The sequence below is a fragment of the Canis lupus genome, chromosome 31 (genome assembly GCF_003254725.2).
Source record: "Canis lupus dingo isolate Sandy chromosome 31, ASM325472v2, whole genome shotgun sequence".
Lineage (NCBI taxonomy): Eukaryota > Metazoa > Chordata > Mammalia > Carnivora > Canidae > Canis > Canis lupus.
Genome location: NC_064273.1, coordinates 15,091,883 through 15,113,631, shown reverse-complemented (window position 1 = coordinate 15,113,631; position 21,749 = coordinate 15,091,883). Strand labels below are relative to the sequence as shown.

The 21,749-nt window shown below is 34.7% G+C and overlaps 1 protein-coding gene across 1 annotated transcript in view; it reads left to right on the top strand.

The window, feature by feature from the left end:
* The window catches only part of TMPRSS15 (transmembrane serine protease 15), a 118,104-nt gene that overhangs the window by 59,121 nt on the left and 37,234 nt on the right, over positions 1-21,749 (top strand). Inside the window, exons 14-18 of the mRNA XM_025449835.3 lie at positions 2,947-3,036; positions 4,631-4,756; positions 7,204-7,344; positions 18,241-18,351; positions 19,848-19,980. Of these exons, the coding sequence (XP_025305620.2) occupies positions 2,947-3,036; positions 4,631-4,756; positions 7,204-7,344; positions 18,241-18,351; positions 19,848-19,980 (601 nt within the window). The remainder of the gene's footprint in view (positions 1-2,946; positions 3,037-4,630; positions 4,757-7,203; positions 7,345-18,240; positions 18,352-19,847; positions 19,981-21,749) is intronic.

The window sequence follows — 21,749 nt, the reverse complement described above, 5'->3', positions numbered from 1 at the left end:
TGACAACACTTATGTACTAGGTGTATATTTATTAAAGTCCTATTATTCATCTACACATAATGTACAGCTGTGTTATGTGAAAATTCAATACATTCTCCAAAATATCAGTGATTTACTCCATTAGGAGAATACAACTTTGAGATCTTCCTATTCTTTGAGGAGAAAATAAGAATGATGGTTTAAAATCAGCAACAACAAAATGAAAACAAATCCACTGGCCACACTGGCTCTGTTTAAACTAGTGAAACAGAAGAACTGGTTTTCCCCAACCTGCAATCTGCAATCTGCAATGCTAGACTTTGCCTTGCAGAGTTTTTATACTACCCCTTCCTCATTAGTTCCACAGAGAATTGAAGGGAACATTTCATGTTACTAAGAATTATTATTTTTATTATTTTTAAAAAATATTTTATTTATTTATTCATGAGAGACACACAGAGAGAGAGAGAGAGAGAGAGAGAGAGAGAGAGAGAGAGGCAGAGACACAGGCAGAGGGAGAAGCAGGCTCCACGCAGGGAGCCTGATGTGGGACTCCATCCCGGGACTCCAAGATCACGCCCTGGGCCGAAGGCAGTCGCTAAACCGCTGAGCCACCCAGGGATTCCATCACTAAGAATTATTAAAATTAAATGAGTATGTGTAAGTGGAAGTTGAAGGGTTGTAGTATATACTTCTTCAGAAATCTTTGCCAGGCAGGTAGTCACATAATCAAGGAGAGTATTGACCTCAGATATAGGATCATACAATTCCCTGGCCTTTCATTCATTCCTTCAAGTGGAGAACCTGCCCTCTTTCTCCTTATCACTCTTTTTTTGGTTCAAATACCTTCTTTATTTTTTTAAAGATTTTATTTATTTATTCATGAGAGACACAGAGAGAGAGTGAGGCAGAGACATAGACAGAGGGAGACACAGGGTCCTCCCCAGGAAGCCCAATGTGGGACTCTATCCCCCAATCTGGGATCATGCCCTGGGGCAAAGGCAGAAGTTAAACCGCTGAGCCACTCAGACGTCCCCAAATACCTTCTTTAGCACCCTGTGTACACTAACTCCTTCCTTCTAAATCCATCCATCATTGACCTTACTTGTTAGCACTTTCATCCATGTTCCATTCTGCCCTCCTTCTCTTTGTGTATACAAGCGTATGTCACATACCATCAAGTGGCATTCACTTGCCTATGGCTTAGACCAGACAGTGAAAAGGATGCAGAGTTTAATCAACCTAATAGGAAGACATATTGAGGGGTGAGGGTGAGACAAACTGAATTGAAGTCTTGACTCTGGCCCTAAATTGATGTGTACAGCATCAGCAAGCAACTGAATACTGCCAATATTCATATCGTCCATTTAAAATTGAAATAATGAAGTAATGACCTAGTCCACGTGTATGTAATAAGAATTCATATTGAATATGCCAGGTAATGTGTAGGCACTTTTCATAATTATGTCTGATTTTTATAACAACCCTGAAAATCTCTAATATATATCTTTTTTATGTATGAGAAAACCAACTCTCAAAAAGACAAATAGATAACTCAGAGTGACAATTTTAATCTACCATCTCCAACACATCTTCCTTTTATACACCATTTTCTCTCCCCGCTTGAGCCAAAGTGCATGGAAACAATTTGCAAGTTATAAGGCTTTGCAAGAGGTTTTATTATTCTTGCTAAGTTCATCTGAGTCTGGATCAGCCCACCCAGGAGACCATGTAAAATAGACCAGATCTACTACCTTCAAAACCGGATAATAAGGCAGCACCACCGTTGGACCACAACCGCCTCTCTCTGTTCAACTAGAGTACATTATGAAACCCAAGTTTAAGATGCTTATTACACAAATTTGGAAGAAGCACATGAATTGAAAAGATATACATAAGTGAGACACAAGACATGTAAAAGAGGAACCAAAAAAAAGAGTATGACCGAAGGACTGCAGAAGGTGTAAAGACATTTCATTATCTCTCATATAACCTGATTTGTCTTACTGAGAGTAAAGAACTTTGGCATCCTCTGTCTTTAATTAGAAAAAATATATATGAATCTCAGTTTCCTATATTCTTAGAATTAGATTACTTTTATTCTTTTGATTTTAAATGTAACATGTTAATACAAATAAGATAGAATTAGGATCCTTGAAGTAGTTGATGAATCTTTATATTACTTTAGAATTTTCTTCCAACAAGCAGGAAGATAAATATAAAGTAGTTTAAGAATCTCATAAAGTTAATCTGCCAACTTGAACCATCTTAGTTTTAACTGGAGTTTCTGTGCTGTATTTTTTCTAATGAATTTTTTCCCAACCTGACTCCTGGACAATGTCAAGTATCAGACCAGTGTCAGCAATTATTTGGCAAGAGAAGTTTCAGTTTGTCTCCCTTTCTTGAGAGTAAAACATCTCAGTATACAGGATAGTGAAGCTCTCTCTCTACTGAGGAAAAAGAGACGGGGGTGGGGGGGGGAGGTAGAAAAACAAAAAGAAAGAAAACAACAAAAGAAATGATAGAATGAATGATTTACTTGTCTTTCAAATAGGAGAATGTCAAATTTAAGATTTGTTCCATTATCGGAATTCATTATTTTCTATATCAGGAATCAGATACCTTATTTCATAAGGCCTACTTATAAAAGATGCTTAGCAAAATTATTCCTTGTCCAAATAATTTTGGGAAATGCTGCACATGATTACACCTTCTCGGTGATTCAAAGAACTGAACAATATTTAAGGTTTTCAGAAGTTCTTCTGAAAAAGAAGTGGAGACCTGTTAGCCTGCACTTTTCCCTTACTTAAGTTGCAAGGTTTTCATTTACACAAACTATAAATTTTATGTGCCAAAACCAGTATTCCAAGAAATATAATTGGGAATTTGCTGCATATAATATTATCTCTCTGAAATAAGCATTGTGTTAGTAATGATTTTTCATTGTTTTCCTTTTCTCTTTTTCAGCTGACTGCGGAGGACCTTTTGAACTGTGGGAGCCAAATACAACGTTCACTTCCATGAACTTTCCAAACAGCTACCCTAATCAGGCTTTCTGTGAGTTGTTTTTACCCCCAGGCCATGAAAAACAGATGTATATACCAAGGCTTGATACCCCCTTTGATTCAGCAAAGTGGATTATAAATTTGCCAATACTAAGTATACCTACCAGATCTATGAGATGGTATAATGATAACAACAATAACAATAATAATTACTAAACTTACTTAGCATTTATTTCACACTAGGCACTGTGTTAGTGCTTAATATGTTATTTCAGTCAATTGTTGCAATCATTCTTTGAAGAAGGTGCTATTATTTTAATTCTCAAATCTAAAAATTTAATAAAACCAGTAAGTGAAAGTATCTTATTTCAGATACTGCTCTCTTAATCACTCTTCTTGATTATGCATATAATATATGTAACAAATTTACAATTCCATAAAGTCAGTGGAAAGTATAAAAAGTAAAGGGCCAATTGTGACATCCACACCTTTTGTAAATATATATTACTGTCAATAAAGCATGCAGCTAGAGTAATGTAGTTAGATTCTCAGGATAAAAAATCAAATACATGTGCCTGAGTGGCTCAGTCAGTTAAGCATCCAACTCTTGATTTGAGCTCAGGTCATGATGTCAGGATGGTGAGATCAAGCCTGGTGTCAGGCTCTGTGGTCAGTGAAGAGTCTGCTTCAGGATTTTCTCTTATTTTCTCTCTGCTCCTCCCCCCACTTGCACACACTCTCTCTCTAAAAAATAAATCTTTTTAAAAAGATGAAATTATGAAGATTTACTTAAAAATCTTAAGCCTAGAGAGAATATGATAAAACTGCACAGAGCCTATCTCTTGTCAATATTCTAACTGGAGGAACTCATTCAAGCTGCATAGAAATTGTATTAAAGATGCCAATTCCCCAGCACAACCTACAAATATTTCACTTCGGTAGGTCTGGGAAACAGACATGTTTCCTCCCATGGCTGCACCTAACATAGCAACCCCAATCTAAAAGGAGAAATCTACCAGTGAAAGAAATGCCCTAATGACAGTGAAAAATGTGTTGTTAGAAAATGTCAACTTTTCTTCCTTCAAATGACCCAGAGATAAGTAAGTATCACTTTCATAGGAGAATAGAGCCACTATTCCAGGGACTTATCTGATCCAAAAAAATAAACAGCCATGAATCTAATTTGACTTGTATGAGGAACCAGAGATTATCATCTCTACTTCACATTGAAGACATCTTTTAAACATATCATTTGTACAATGTACTGATCTAAAAATTCCAAAAGTCAGTGGAATATTAAAAGAACAATCTATAGAAATTTATTAAATTTATTGATTTATTAAATAAATATTTATTGGGTACTTTATATGTTAGGCACTGAAGTGAGAAAAGAAACAAACATAACAAAGTCTAGATGAAAATGTAGATAAGTTGTCAGGCTTTACAAAATGCCCAAGCTATTGTAACAATAAGGGAAAAGGCAGGATGCCGTGGAGGGGCATGAGGTTCATATGAAAATTCAGAGGAATTTGAAATTCTCAAGAGAGTGAAGCTTTTGAGGGAAATCAAAACAAGTGTGTTATAAACTGTGTTGTCATATATCACTTCTTCGTGTGTGTGTGTGTGTGTTATGTATTACATTTAAGGTGTTTGGAATTTAAATGCTCAAAAGGGAAAGAATATACAACTTCATTTTCAAGAATTTGACTTAGAAAATATTGCGGATGTAGTGGAAGTCAGAGATGGTGGAGAAGATGATTCTTTGCTCTTGGGTAAGTCTGAGATTTAAATATTGTGAAAGTTGTATGGCTCAAGAGATTGGATTGATGGAGAGAGCATTTCCCAATAACTGTAATCACTCTTTTACAACTAGCAAAATGAAATTACAACAGCAGAGTAACATGTCAAATTTTATGTGGAGCTTCCAAAATGAGAGTGTTTGCAATAATAACAGAGTAATATTCTTTTTGAGCATTCTTGGCAAACCAGAATTAATATTTTTGCATTAGCAGTTTCTACCAGCTGTATTAATTCGCTACAGTAAGCATTACTCCTTGGAGACTAAAAGCTAAAAGACATACATTACTCATAATATGCATTATGTGTACATCATATTTCCAAAAACTGCTATTAAATCCAGTTTTGTTTCACTTCAAACTAAAGGAACAAATAGTGTTTTTATGCAAATATTTTTTATGATTTTTATTTACATTTATTATTACTCTGATTGTGTCTCCAGTACCAGTTGCTTCTATGTAAATATCTGAGAATTATTCAAATATTGATCAAAGTTGATTTTTCCCTATTTTCTACTGACTACTAATTTTTTTAAATAAACATGGGGAAAGTATACTACTCCAGAGAAATTCTTGTATGTACGTCATAAAATACATGGTAACATAATAAAAACCTATCAATCAAATGTCATGGCTAATATCCTTTTTAACTACTACCAATTTTTAAGAAAGCATCTCTTGATAAATAACACATTAAATTATGAAAACACTTATAGGGTCAACTGGAGTGAATGAAACCACACACTTCACAAGTAAAAATGTTTCATAAAACTGTGCTTTGAACTCATTAATCATTTTCCACAAAATCTGGCCAGGTAGCTATGCAATCAGGATGCAATACCATGAACACGGCAACCAATGGAGGAAGACCAGAGGGAACTTTCCATAACAGTACAGGGACAGGGTGGTGGAGAAGGTTTCCAGTAATATTAACCATCACTGTTTACACAGAGTTCTTCAGAAAAATCCCACAAAGTTCTAAAGCGCAGACTTCCTAGAAGAGGATTTTGAAAACCACGCATAGAACACATCAACAATGAAAATCTCAGTGAGGTTGGGAGGGTAATGTTAATAAGAACTGAAGAAATTCAAATATTATATTTGTATACATAGTTATAGACATATTTTGAGCTGTTTTCCCATTTTTAGTTTATATTGTCCTTCTAATGAAAGTTTCAGTGCTCTCTTTATGCTCTTTCTCTCATAAATAAATAAATAAATAAATAAATAAATAAATAAATAAATAAATAAATAATAAAATCTTTTTAGAAAAGAAAATTTCAGGTTCTCATGGTCCAAGAAAAATTTTTTTTCATCATTTCACCTCTTAATATTTACATCAGTCATTAAAAAGTAAATAAAAATTCTGGAGGATCTCAGAATCATAGTTTTCAAAGTTGTAAACAAGAAGTTCTTTTGAAACAGGGGATCCCTGGGTGGCGCAGCGGTTTAGTGCCTGCCTTTGGCCCAGGGTGCAATCCTGGAGACCCGGGATCGAATCCCACATCAGGCTCCCGGTGCATGGAGCCTGCTTCTCCCTCTGCCTGTGTCTCTGTCTCTCTCTCTCTCTCTGTGACTATCATACATAAATAAATAAAAAAAAAATTTTAAGAAACAGAATCACTTTCAGGGATTCTAATATATAAAATATCTAATAACATGAGAGATTCCTGGGTAGCTCAGTTAGTTAAATGTCCAACTCTTGATCCGAGCTCAAATCATGATCTCAAGGTTGTGAGATCAAGCCCTGTGTTGGGCTCCATGGAGCCTGCTTAAGAGTCTCTCCCTCTGTCCCTCCCCCACGCTTCTCTAAAAAATATGTATGTGTATATCTCTAATAATATGAATGTATTCTTTAATTAGCCTAAGACTTTATTGTGTAGTAGAGAATATTTCTTTATTTATGAACCCTCCAAAGCCCAGGACTTCATGAAAAACATTTTGAAAAACACCACTTAGGTTTATATTATCTGTCTCTAATTAATCCAATCCTTCAGCTTAGGCTAATGATTCAACTCACAAAAAATATCAAATAAATTTGGATAAAAATTTTTTAAGGGGAGCTATAATCTCCATTGTTTTATAAAGGTCTTTAAAACCAGTCATGCAATCATTTTCTTTTTCTGGGATATCATGAGCTTTGAACAGTAGTGGTGCTAAGCCAGATAATATTATAAGCAGTATTAAATTATAGAGCCACAGAAATCTCAAGCAATACTGGAAAAGATCAATAGAGAAGTTGGCTTTCTTAGAAGCAGTGTCCAAAATCTAAACAGAAGTACATAATTATTTATGTGTGGTTGCTCCTCGAGCAGCCATGCTGCATGTTGCATACCTCTAAAAGATGGAACTGATAAATGGGTATATTTTCTTCTACATTCAAAGTATCATTTTAATGATTATCTTGTTTTCATTTGGAACAGCTGTCTACACAGGGCCTGGGCCAGTAAAGGACGTGTTCTCAACCACCAATAGAATGACTGTGCTTTTCATCACTGACAGTCAATTGGCAAAAGGGGGATTTAAAGCAAACTTCACTACTGGCTACTACTTGGGGATTCCAGGTATGTGCACTTGGGACTGCATGTTGCGTGTAAACTTTTGGAGCAAAATGACAAAAACATACAGTATTTCAAAGCCTAAATATGACTTCTGTGTTTGCATTTGAATGTATTCATTCTTTCTCATCTTATCAGAGATTTCCTTCTTCCTTTATGTCCACATAACCACTCCCTAAGTCACTTCAAAACAGGAATCCATTTCATTTTCAACAAATTTACTTGCTCTTCTATGGGATGTAAACTCGTGAATTTTGTTCACTTAGGGGGGGCATTTTAAATGGTAAAAGTGGGGTACTTGACACTATGAAGGAGGACTATTTGTCGTGTCCCCTTTGCTAAGAGCATTTTCAGAGAGCAGCAGGGAATCAGGCAAGTGAACTCTTTGGATTCCAGCAAGATCCAATTAAAAAATTAACATCATTAACTTCTTAAAGACAACCAGTATAAAGCCCCTGCCATGAAGGATGAAGGAATTTGATGCTAATACTACTGACATGCACAACCTTCTTACCCTATATTTTTTTTATATCATAACATAATCAGCAGGAAAAAACTAACTTGCCTGCCTGCTCATCATGGATATATCAGTATCTCTATACATGTAGGTGGGGGTGTGATGTAACTCATTGCATTTGACAACCTACAGAGAATTTGTGATCACTTGCTGCTCCTCTTGGACTATGATTTTTCTTATATTTTTGCTCCTCAACTGTGGTTCTCTCCTTGTGCAAATATGTCAGGAAGATGGAATGCATGTCACTTCCTTTATCTATCTTTCTTTTTCATAGGAGATCGTGGTCAGTTTGTCTTCAACTAGAATGTCTAGAAAAGTTGTAGGGTCAAAGCAGGGATCTTCATCTGGCCTGTTATCTAATCTCTGTTCTTTCACTCACAACAAGCCTAGACTTTTGACTCCATCTCTGAAAGTTGTATGCTTTTACCTTACTGCAAGGCTAATCTGTATCTTGTCTACCCTCTGGACATGAAAATAAGCCACATCAATTATTATCCAACTTACTTAGGTAGGAGTGAGTGGTAGCCCAATCAACTAACCTGCCCTTCCGGATTTCATGATTGGTTTTAGAAACAGCTACTTGTTTATAAGCAACAAGTGACACGTGTCAATCAAAATATTCAATTAATGAAATAAGCAAACAAAACATTAAAAACTATGATAAATATATGGTATAATAAGATAGAAATAAAGACTTCGAGACCTACTGAAAATTAGATTTTACCTTAAAATACAGTCCATAAAAAAGAAGAAAATATAGAAAATGATATGATTTAAATTATTTTACTTTACAAACTAAAATATTTTAAAATCATATTCATAATTATTTTTCAAAGAAGTAAAAAAGAAAATACAGTGACATGAAAGTAGGAATAGATGTTATATATTTATGCAAGTATATGTTTATATATGTATGTATAATGACTAAATTCCAGTTAACATAGAATGTCATATTAGCTTAAGGTATATAATTCATTGATTTATCACTTATATATAACACCCAATGCTGATCACAATACCCTCCTTAATTCCCATCACCCATCTAGCCCATCACCCACCCACCTCCCTCCATCACCCCTTAGTTTGTTCTCTATCCTTAAGACTCTCATGTGGTTTGCTTCCCTCTCTCCCTTTTATCCCCCTCCCATATTCATCTGTTTTGTTTCTTAAATTCCACAGATGAGTGAAATCATATGGTATTTGTCTTTGACCAACTTATCTCACTTAACATAATTATTCTCCAGCTCAATCGACATCATTGCAAATGGCATGATTTCATTTTTTATGGCTGACTAATATTCCATTGTGAGATATATATAGATATATATATCTATATATATCTCACAACATCTTTATCCATTCATCAGTCAATGGACATTTGTGCCTGTTTATAGTTGCATTATCAACAACAGCCAAATTATGGAAAGAGATTACCATTTTGGATCAAGCTACTGGTTCTGTTCCATGATAATTTTGTTGCTACTGATTTTACTATGATAACCATGTTTGCCTGCCAATATTTTTTTCTTTTTTTTTTACTCCCATGCCTGCCAGTATTTTAGTCCAGTTTTTTCTTTGTGGTGTAGCTATTATTTTAATTTTAATTTAATTCAACATTTGATTTAACTCGTTAATCATTTGATTTTCTGATGATATTTTTATTTTTTTAAAGATTTATTTAATTATTCATGAGAGACACAGAGAGAGAGAGAGAGGCAGAGACATAGGCAGAGGGAGAAGCAGGCTGCTCGCAGGGAGCCAGATGTGGGACTCAATTCCAGGATCACTCCCTGAGCTGAAGGCAGACGTTCAATCGCTGAGCCACCCAGGCATACCATCTGATGATATTTTTAAAAGGTAGATGAGTAACAAACGTAGATGAGAAAAAAATTATGTATAGGATTTAGTTCTTCTAAGATAAAAAAGACTTTGGATGTATATAGTTGATAAAACCTAATTGGTTCTTATTGCTACATAGAAAATGTCACATAGAGAGTAAATGACATAATAAAGAATTTTAGTTAATAGTAGAAAATGCAAAATGGTTTCAGCATTATTTTTTAACTAAAATTATGACTTCTAGTTTTTTAGGAAAAATTAATATTTAATTTTAGCCTCTAGTATTTTGCTAAACACCTGCCCCCTAAAAATGACATTACAAATCAGTTGCCCTTAAGATATTTGGAAAACCATGGCCCTTTATGAGCAGAGGACTTTCCTGTTGAAACTCTACCACAGCCAAATTATTTTTTCTGATTTGATTAGAGGTCTTTGTTGATGCCATAAACAACAAAGTTTTTTGGTTGATTGAATACCTATTCAAACACTCTGGCACCAAAATATCCACATTTCCACAAAAATTACTGCACAAAAGTATGATCAAGAATGCAAAAACAATAGATAAAGAGATGGAAAAGTGTGCATACAGGAAAAAAATGCCTGCAATGGGCCTGCAGTAAAAAAAAACACCAAGCCACAATTTGAAATTTGAAAATAATAAACATTCCCAAATGAAAAGAACCAGTCAAAACTAACAGTGACAGATATAAAGGGAGAAAATTATGTATTTTGACCAAAAAATCACAGTCTTACTGTTGTCTGTAAAAATTTAATAAGCAGTAATCAGTATTATAAAATTTACTATTTAAACTTTTAAATTTCAAGAGGGATATATTTTGACAAATTCCTAAACAGAATAAATATAATCATTTTTCAAATGTGTTAAAAATCAAATCAGCTTTGGGGTTCCAGGGTGGCTCAGTCAGTTAAGCATCTGACTCTTGATTTCTGACCAGATTTTTTTTTTATTTGAGAGAGAGAGAGAGAGCTCACAAAGGATAGGGAGAGAAAGAAGCAGGCTCCCCACTGAGCAGGGAACCCAGTGTGGGGCTTGATGCAGGGCTCAATCCCAGGACCCTGTGATCATGACCTGAAACAAAGGCAGATGCTTAATGACTGAGATACCCAGGTGCCCCTAACCAGGTCTTGATCTCAGGGTCATGGGATCCAGCCCTGTGTTGGGTACCACGCTCAGCAGAAAGTCTGCTGGAGATTTTCTCTCTCCCTCTCCCCCTGCTCCTCCCTTCTCTCTTTCTCTTTCGATCTCTCTCAAATAAATAAATAAATCTTTAAAAAGTCAAATCAGCTTTACATATTACTCATTTCATGAAGAATACTTAAAGACAGTATAGTGGTATTTTGAAGATTTTTTCGAGAATTGAATGTATGGGCATCAATATCACCTACTTGGCATCTGTCACCTATTATTTGAATGCAAAAAGAATTAATTCTTCAGAGTATCTTAATGTAGTCCAAGAAAATATCTAATAACTACTCTGGGTCTCCCAAATTTTTTCCAAGAATGATGTCATGGAAAGAACTTTTTTTGAATCATTATATTGTATAACTGAAACTGAAACAACAATCTATGTTAACTACAGGAATTAAAATTAAAAACTTAGTTTAAAAATCTGAATTAAGAAGAAAGAGAAGGACTGAATAATTTTTTTCCAAAAACTATATAGAAATGGCCAATAACTACATGAAAAGATGTTCAACATCACCCATCATTGGGGCAATGCAAATCCAAGGCACAATCAGATATCAACTTACACCTGTTAAAATGGTTATTCTTGAAAAGACAAGTAATAAATAACAAGTGTTGATTAGAATGTGGGGTAAAAGGAACCCGTGTAGACTATTTATGAGAATGCAAACTGGTACAGCCACTGTGGAAAACATTATGAAGATTCCACAAAAATTAAAATTAGAACTATTTACATAATCCAGCAATCCCACTTGTGGGTATAAATCCAAAAAAAAACTGAAATCGGAATCTCAAAGAGATATCTGTACTTCTATGTTCATTGCAGTGTATTTACAATAGCCAAGATAAAGAAACAACCTCAGTGTCAATCTACAGATAAATGGATAAAGGTCATGTGGTATATTATATTCAGTGCAATACTATTCATCCATGAGAAAGAAGGAAATCTTGTCATTTGTGACAACATGAATAAAACTTGAGGACATTATGCTAAGTGAAATAAATCAGAGGAAGACAAATACTACATTACATCATGTAGGTGGAATCTAAAAAAGCCAAACTCTTAGAAATGGAAAGAAAACAAACAAATAAATAAGTAAATAAGAAAAAAGTGTATTTTTAAAGAAATGAAGATGAATTATAAAACCAATTGAACTAATGAGATAAAAACTTAACTCTAACCAATAGAGAAATGGATTTTTTTCATAGATTTAAACAATTGAAATAATTTTTGGCATTCCACCATCCGCAAAAAAAAAGAAACCATACAAAATTTTGATACAAAATTTTAGAGAAGTGCTGGTCTTTTAAAAAAAAAAGCTTAAATCTTAAATGAGAACAATGGAAAGAGGTGGAAAGAAAAGATCACAAAAAGGAATACAGCCACAAATCTCTTCCACAAAAATATTACAGTTACTGGTTTTTATTAGATTTTTATTAGATAAATATAACACCAAGGATTTTGAAAAATATCACAACAATTCTATTCAAGATAAAAGCCTAAAAAGCACAACCTATGACTTCTAATGCTTCTATCCACTGATACCAAGTTTTTGGTGTAGGAATTGTTCATGTTTGTTTATCCATTTGCTAGATTGTAATAATTATGATTATGTTATTCAAGAAATAAGTCATTTAGAAAGAATTCCTGACTGAAGCTAGAGTGGACGCTTCCATGACCATCACTGTGTGGTGAATATTCTGGGAATGTGGTTTCCCATCCTTCATGGACATGGGACAGATGCTGCTGGGTGTAGAAAATGGAGTGAATGAGTCATCATCAGCACAATCTTCTCCCAGCGGGATTTTTACACCAAAAGACTGAAAAGCAATTATAGAAACAGGGAATCGGCAGTGGAAGATAATCAAGCTGGTAATGGAAAGAGAGATTGAGCACACTTATCTGTTTATATGGTGCCCTGCTTTGAGGATCATTTTAGAAAGAAGTATAAAAGGGATATCAAAAATTTTCAGCATTTATGTACTTCATTTATCTTCTGAGGTATTTCAAGGGCAACTTCCAATACATTCAACTGAAATATAAAACAATTGTATAACATATTTTTGTATCTCCTTTCCTTATCCTATTTTTAGCATTTCCTTGTAAATTAAACTAGAACATATGAAATATAGATTTATTAAGATCTGTCTCCCATAAATGTCCCCTCATTGCTCTTTTCTGATACTCAGGGTCTTAATTTGGAATTCAATAGTGCTTATTAGGCAACTGTGGAAATGGCAGCTGATTACATTTAGGGGTTTAGAGCCCTCCCCAGATTGTGTGGCATGTGCCTTAGAGATCAATTCAGTTCCATTTAAAGCCAAGCATATGTTGATTAAATGAGGCAGGGCTACTGGAGACTTCATAAAATGAAGATGGGAAAATTCATTTCTTGGCAATATTTCTTTTTCCCTCTTTCACTATGGGCATAAAATGATCGGAAGTAAGATTTCAGAGGCCACAGAGAGTTAGACTTTTGGATTAAAGACTTCATAATGAAGCTGAACTGCTATATGTTGCAAAGAATTGGAATCCAGTCCATGCATGTAAGGAAAATTTTGAAAGAGTTTATTCAGACCTTTCCTCAGAATTTATAATCTCTACTCAGTTCAGCAACAATAGACCATTTTGCCCCATTCAGTGTTTTTTCATTGATGCATCCATTTTACAGAAGCAAATTATTTTTTTTCTAGATTCAGGGGATCCCTGGGTGGCTCAGCAGTTTGGCGCCTGTCTTTGGCCCAGGACGCGATCCTGGAGTCCCAGGATCGAGTCCCACGTTGGGCTCCCGGCAGAGAGCCTGCTTCTCCCTCCTCCTGTGTCTCTGCCTTTCTCTCTCTCTCTCTCTGTCTATTATGAATAAATTTTTTTAAATCTTTTTTTTCTAGATTCATAAGGTATAACTTCAACATCTTCAGGATAGCGCGCAAAAATAAATTACAATTTTCAGATCTTTATACATGTATTCATATTTTCATTTAGAAATTTAAATTTCCATTCAGTAAATATATGCTTTTACAAATAAATATAGACTGATGACACTAGTAAGAGTAAATTTATCAATAAGCTTATTTATGATTAAATTATTGGCATTGAGAACTCATCTTTACATAATGATTTTAACAAGCTATGAAAACAAAATAATGAGATAATTTCAAAATAACTCATGGTGACTAACATTCTCTATTAAGATATTTAATCATGGATATATAATTAGGCTGTCAGCTTTTTAAATAAATATAATGTATATCAAAGTTTAGATTTAAAATAGAATATACAAATACAAACACATGTATCCCTAGTTTTAAGCCTTCTTTCTGTTTAAAGGAAAATTAATAGTGGATAAATAAAATATAAAGTCAGTTAAAATATTAATGCTTGCCTGTAGAATATGAAATTATCTTCACCCATTTATCATCTCACTAATCTGGTTAAAACCTATGTGTTTGTGAAACAAATTGATAATTACATTTACAAGAACATCCCTAATAGTATTATAGTTGATATACGTAACCTACTTCTCTCATTGGGGTAAAGATTTATAGAAACAACTGGCCCAGCCATGTCTTCTTTAAAATATTTTTTTTATTAATGTAAGTTAGATTTGGGTTACAAAATGCAAACTTTTTCAAAGTTTAAGATAAAGTACAAACAGCTCCAATTATTGTTTTCAGATACTCAAAGGAAAAGATTAAGTATGATTTCTTGTTGGTAATCTGGAGGGGAAAGTAGCACAAAGGGCACTTAGAAATAAGAATGTTAACTTAAGTATCAGCTAAAGAGGTGCTTTCTAAGTGTTATTCTTTTTGCTTTTAAGAATATTATTTGTTGAGCATTCAATATACTCATACTGGTTTACCAAATACATTTCTTTTTTTCAGCTGACTCTCCGAATTCACCTAAGACATAGTACTTACTCGTATGAGACAGTAAAGAAACTAAAGCTCTGGGCAGCCCAGGTGGTTTAGTGCCGCCTTTAGCCCAGGGCTTGATCCTGGAGACCTGGGATGTCAGACTCCCTGTGTGGAGTCTGCTTTTCCCTCTGCCTGTGTCTCTGTCTCTGTCTGTCTCTCTCTCTCTCTCTCTCTCTCTCTCTCTGTGTCTCATGAATACATAAACAAAATTAAAAAAAAAAAACTAAGTCTCAGAGAGGGTAACTTCTTTGCTCAAGTTTGAAAATAAACATAAATAAATCAATCAATCAATAAATAAAGAAAATGGCTAAATTGCAGACCAAACCAAGGCCATAAGATTCCAGAGTTTATGCTTTAGCCAACATTCAAATACAAATAAGCATATTTTATCTTTATAATTCATAGAATCAATTTGTTTACAAATAAATAGAGTTTCCATTAGCCAATAAATTGCCCAATTTAAAAAATATATTTCTTTGAAATCATACATTTGAAGATCACTTTATATTGTGTCAGCTCTATTACTAGGGTTTGTACTGATCTTTGAGGCCTATTAATCATTTAATATAAATTAATCCACTTAATGTTTAACAGTTACTACTGATTTCCCACTTTAGGCAGGCATGTAAAGATGAAGAAACAAGGTCTATGGATATTTCAATTATTAAAGTGTATTTTCAATTTAAAGAATGGACTCGATAAAAGTGCAAACAGAAAAAGCTTTCTTTTTCTCCACCTACTTTATTTCAAATCTCCCTTTTGGCCCCTGGATATTTCAAGTGGACCACCTCACTCTTGCAGTTATTTTAGGTCTTAAATGTTCTTAACTGTGTAATTAAGATTCACTTTTAGATATTAAGATGTACTGTCAAATTGAGCATCAAAATTTTAAAATCATCTGGTTCAAATTTTCTTTTATCTCCCAGTTCTGGTACAAATCTTAGCCTAACAACTTAAGGTAGAGGACCCTAGAAATATTGCCTTTGACTCACGTTCCACATTCTTTCCTTTCCATCTTCCTATACCTGCAGTGTTAAAGGAGAGGCAAACAGGAAAAATCTATCACCACTGTGTTTTTCTTTTGGCTAACGGTGGTTCCTGGCCAAAGACTAGCTCTTTTGTAGAACAGAACTGTGGGTTCTTTGGAGCATTCCTCTCCCGCTCTCCTTCCCCATGACTACTGCACTGTAGACAAGAGTAGTACTCTTCCTAAGCAATCTCCTATAGCCCTACTCAGTTCCCAATTCCCTCCCCGCCCACCAGGTTCTGCTTCTCCCTCTGCCTGTGTCCACTTTGTGTTGGAGCATGCTTATCCTGTCAGGCAGCTGTCACTCATTTATATTCCCCAGTGCCCATTGGCCATAAGGAAACTCATGCACTTTTCCCATATGGAGAAAATGCAGGCTGTTTCCACTGCCACTCTCTCTCCAGTCCCTAGCTACCCTCAAGGGAAGCTCCAGCCTAACTTCTGACTTTGAATTCGTTACATAGGAAGTGAACATAAATCTTCATTTGTACAGCTACCTGCCCACAAACTTTAAGAACCTAGAGTCACTACTTCTTGTGAAGTTATTCATTATACTTTAGTTCAGTCTGATATTTTTCAAAAATCGGATCATGAAATCAGATTTATTTGGTTTTGGTCAGCATTTCATATTATAGAACGGAATAAAATAGAAAAGAATAAAATTTAGAATAGAATAACAGAATAAAGGTGTTTAATTTAGTTACACACACACACAAAAAAATTTAGTTACACACACACACACATGCACACATCAGTTAAAAAAAAAAAAAATCTGAAAGCTCCTGCATGAATCCCACAGAAGCAATAGGTCTTGTGATTCTTTAGTGTAAAAAAAAAACCTTCAGGTGGGTAGTGATATGATGGCCTTCCTCCTTTAAGGTAACTCAGTATGAATTGTCTTGGAGCTTCCCTCCCTTGGTGTGCTGGATGGCACCATCTTCCCTTCTCCCACTTGAAAACAGTTCCTTGAAGATATATTATGCAGTCTTTTTAGGAAAGATATATATTCTAATCCTCATATATACACACATACCTAGAAACAGGTGATGGGTCTTGATAGTTGCTAGACCAATTTTGCTATTTTTTTAGTAAGTGTAGTATGGCTACATTTAGTACCTCTTTTTAAGAGTGTAACAGTATTTATCAATACTCTCAGATTTGGGGCTACGACCTAGATTTAAAACGACAGGAATGATTCTTTTCAAGTACCATTACATTTGGTCATCATAAATTGAGAAAATCTATATGGAGATTAGTACAGTTCAGTTTTGAAACCACTTTAACATGAATTGCATCTCCTTGAAAACAGTATAATAGTTTATAATTAATATTCATAATACCTTTCAAAATACAAATTTCCCTCTTCTTTATTTTTATCGAGTACTTTTGCTTCCCCATTATGATCATCTGTGCATGATGTGGGGGAAGAAATATTAAACCCTCCATACCAATCTCCATACCCTCTATACCATCCCTCTTCTCAGGGAGGCCAAATCCCATGTGGCCCTCAATAGAGATCCTAATACTGCCATGTAGCTATCCCTCTCAAACCACAGTTAAAAACCATGTTGAGGGAGCAAACCCCTCTCTACCTGTGCAAAACCCTGTAAGATCAAACAGTTCCAGAAAACAGTAGCAACCACTTTCTTCAAACAATAAATATTTCCAATAAGCCTATTTTTGCATGACTCAAATTCTGGAAACCACCAACTGCCTCCAGATTCACTCAGTTCCTTCTTTGTCCAGCCTTTTCATTTTCCTTCTATTTTTTCATATGCCAGTCACATTCTCTTGACTCCAACCTGATTTACTTGTTTAGAGCTCCATCTTCAAGTTCTTTACAAATTACTGCTATTGCAGAGTTTCCATTTATTTGTGACTACTTTTCCCCCACCTGACCCAGGCTATAACCGAGCTCACTGCTTCTAGCCTGGCCCAACTTTGGTCTCATCAAAAGGCCACTTCCACATTTCCATATGATATAGGTTTGGATGTATCGTGTGGTAAAATCAATAGATCCTCCTATGCTTGTGTAACATTCCAATGGTTGTTGCTTGTATGTTAATTTGGGGTAGAGATGTCTATTGAAGAGACGAACAGAGATCGGGAGGAGTGTATCCTAAACCTCTTGGCCATCTCTTGGAACTGCTCTGTGCTCTCTGAAAAGATGCCTAAGGTTTTGTGCACACTTTTCTCAAGCCATATCTCTGGCTTTGACCCTATTGTTGTGGAGGTATTCTGAGAACAAAGTGTATGTAATCTTACTTCATATTAAATCTACCTCAATCACTCACTGTGGTAAAGGCCAATGTGTAAAGAGGCAGGAATGGGATGGATACTATGGGATCATGTATTTGTCACGTCTTCACTCCATAAGTAAATATTCTCTCTCAATAGAGCCCTGCAAGGAAGACGATTTCCAGTGTAAGAATGGAGAGTGTGTTCCATTGGTGAATCTCTGCGATGGCCTTCCGCACTGTAAGGATGGCTCAGATGAAGCACATTGTGGTATGTTCCATTTTAGGAAAACACTTTAATCACGTTAGCCTCTACATTTGGCTTCTACAAATGTAAAAGATTCAGAATGTGGTTATCAATATATGTCTTGGTGCTTTGGGGTATGATCATCCCCCCAGTGATTTCAGCACTTACTAATGTTATTCTGGTTAGGAGAAAAGTTGACCAGCAGATCCCTGTTTTTTGTTTGTTTGTCTATTTAAGCTTGACTGCATTTAGTAACTTTAAGTCTAGGACAACTCATATTCACATAAAAAGCATAATATACCATAGACAGAGAGACAATGGCCTGCACCAGGCCCTCTAGCACCACCCTATTAGCTAGGATAGTTTGCCCATTGCCTGCATATGGATACATCCTCATATTTACTTAGAACTGACTATGTTAGATTTGCTCCTTTGCATTTCTGGTTCTTCAGTACCTACTACTCCTGCTTTGTTGAGTCCTCAGTCTAGCCTACTTCCAGATCTCTATAAAATGATGAGCAATGACTACTTTTACTATGTCTTGCTTTTATTTCTAAGCAAATACTTAATGCTACTTATTATGCCATGCCCTGTAGCTGAGTGCTTGTAAAACACTCTTAACATAATAAGAATTAGTTCTTTTTGGCCATGATAAACCTGAGGCTTGGAGAAGTTAAGTGGCTGCCAAAGATCACACACCTAGTGAATGCTAGAGCTGCATTTCAACTTGAGTCTGCCTGATTTTAAACGTGAACAAGAACATTAACCTACAGAATTACAGTATAGTGTTTGTGGTAAAACTACCATTGCTGATGTTTCACCTGTTTGATAAACTAGCTTCACTGGGCCCAGTCCCTACTCAGCCACTCATAGCCTTTATACTGTATCCAAAATGCTTGTAAGGTAGCGGGGAAGAAGACGGAAACTAAGCAGCAAAAGAACAAGGCCAAAGAAAATAGTTTCTAGAGAAAGAAGTAAGGGGAAAAAATGCCTAAAGTTGTTTCTGAACTTGAATTTTCCTTCTTTTAGAGACTAAGCTTATAAGACATGATCCTCACAAATAACTTTATTTTCTATTTATTTGCTGTATTGATATGCAATAAACTTCTGTATCTCTGCCTTTTCCATCTTTATAGTTATATGAAGGAGCAACATTAAGTCTATCAAATTTGTATTTTTCAAGTTAGGCCTTCTAACATACTCTTAAGAAAAATTACAATCAATCTCATAACTCTAAATGTTAAGAACATTACACATGTAGTTTACCTTTTTTTTTTTTTTTTTGAGCGAAAGCAAGGGGAGGAGGGACAAAGAGAGGGGGAGAGAGAGAGAATCTTAAGCAGGCTCCACCCCCAGCAAAAGCCTGGCAGGGTTCGATCTCAGGACCCTGAGATCATGACTTGAGCTGAAATCAAGAGTCAGACGCTTAAGCAATTGAGCCATCCAGGCACCTCAGAGCCCATCATTTACTCTTAACAGCTTAGGCCAAAGTGACCTTGTGTATGATCTGATCTCTTTAGTACGTCTTTTCAACGGCACAAGGAACAACAATGGTTTGGTGCAGTTCAGAATCCTGAGCAGATGGCATGTAGCTTGTGCTGACAACTGGACCGCCCAGATTTCAAATGATGTCTGTCAGCTGCTGGGACTAGGGTAAGTGATTCTTCTCAGGTCTGTTTTAAGAGATTCTCAAATGTTTTTATTGATATCAAATAGGGTTTATTAAGACATATAAATTTAAGAAAGTTATGAATTTAGAAAATACACATGAGCAAAAGGAAGACAAAAAATTTTGATTAAAGCCATTCTCAAAAACAACCACTGTTATATTTATAAAAATATTTATTTATAAAAATATAAATATGATAAAAAAAAAAGAATTACCACAGGATCCGGCAATTGCATGTCAGGATATTTACCCCAATGAACTGATATATTTGCACACACACGTACAAAGCAGCTTTATTCAAAATATTCAAAAGGTGGAAATCCTATAATACAAAATTTTACAAAATATAATATTATATTGCTTTTTAGCCTACTTACACGGGCATTTCTCATGTCGATTAAATATTTTCTATAGATTATCAAAGAAAATGAAATATTCTTTGTTATACTATATTATAGTATATATATAACTAATCACAAAGGTCCTAGAGAACATGCTTTTGCTATATCTTTGCAACATTTTCACAATAATTCCTTCAGAAAATCTGTAGCAGTGTTACTATTGTGAGAAAAGATATGCAAAATTTCAAGGCTTTTTGAAGAAGCATAATGCAAGTGATAATTCCATATTAATGACACACCTAAGATTTATTATAGTTCCAGTCTGTCATAATACATCATATCAAATACACTAGTTCACCATATTCATTTCTTACCTTCCTATCAATCTCAAAAGTAATAAGGTTTAAAATAGAAGGGAATAGTAGTAATAATTTGCTTCTTTTAAGTTGTATAGTCAATTCTAATTCAGCATTCTGATCCTTTTGGTATTCATGATTTAGGACATTTAATCATATTAGATCACACATGGTTATTTTATCACTTATAGCACTATATTGTTTACTAGTATGTCTTGTCATTTTAAACTATAAAGTCTAAAAAAATAAAAAATAAAAAATAAACTATAAAGTCTATAAATACAGGAACTATGCTTATTTTATCCAATACTGCATTGCTACCATCTAGACTTATCATTGTCTCAAAATACAGGTAGTAAATAAACATTTGTTAAAGCAATAAATTATTCATTACAAATAAATATATATATGCATATAAATATAGAAATATCTAGCCATCTAAATGCCCAAAGTTGTTCAACATAAATCATTATCATTTTCCTTCTGTCCTGATGGGGAATGATTTTCTAATCCATTCTAAAAGTTTTGTATAAAGTGAAAAAAGGAAAATAATTCAAGTCCACTTCGACATATATCATGAGCATTTGGCAATTATCTCAACTGTTCCTAGCTCATCAAAATCAAAGGTAATTGATTGCTTTCTTTATAAAGAGCCCTTCTTTCTAGCTGATTAATAATCATGCAGTCTTCATGCTATACACAGATTTTCAAAATTTATTTCAAAATGTTTATTTTTTAATGCAAGACATATTTTCCACTAGAAATAACATTAATGTAGCAATTAGGTCTTGGTGTAACCTATAATAGCCGTTTAATTTCTAGTAGACTGGGAGAGTTACATTGTGTACTAATGCCGATCTAGTACCTAACCACCACATAGAAGTATTCCTATAGTAATAGGAAAATGTTTGAGGCCCTATTCAGAGTATCAGAAATGCCCCATAATTTCTTGCAATTTGAATTGAGAGTTTTCAACTTCCTTTACTTCCTAAAATACTGTTCATTCAGAATCTGAACTCCTCAGCTTTAAGTCTCATTCAAGTGATGTCAACCTCA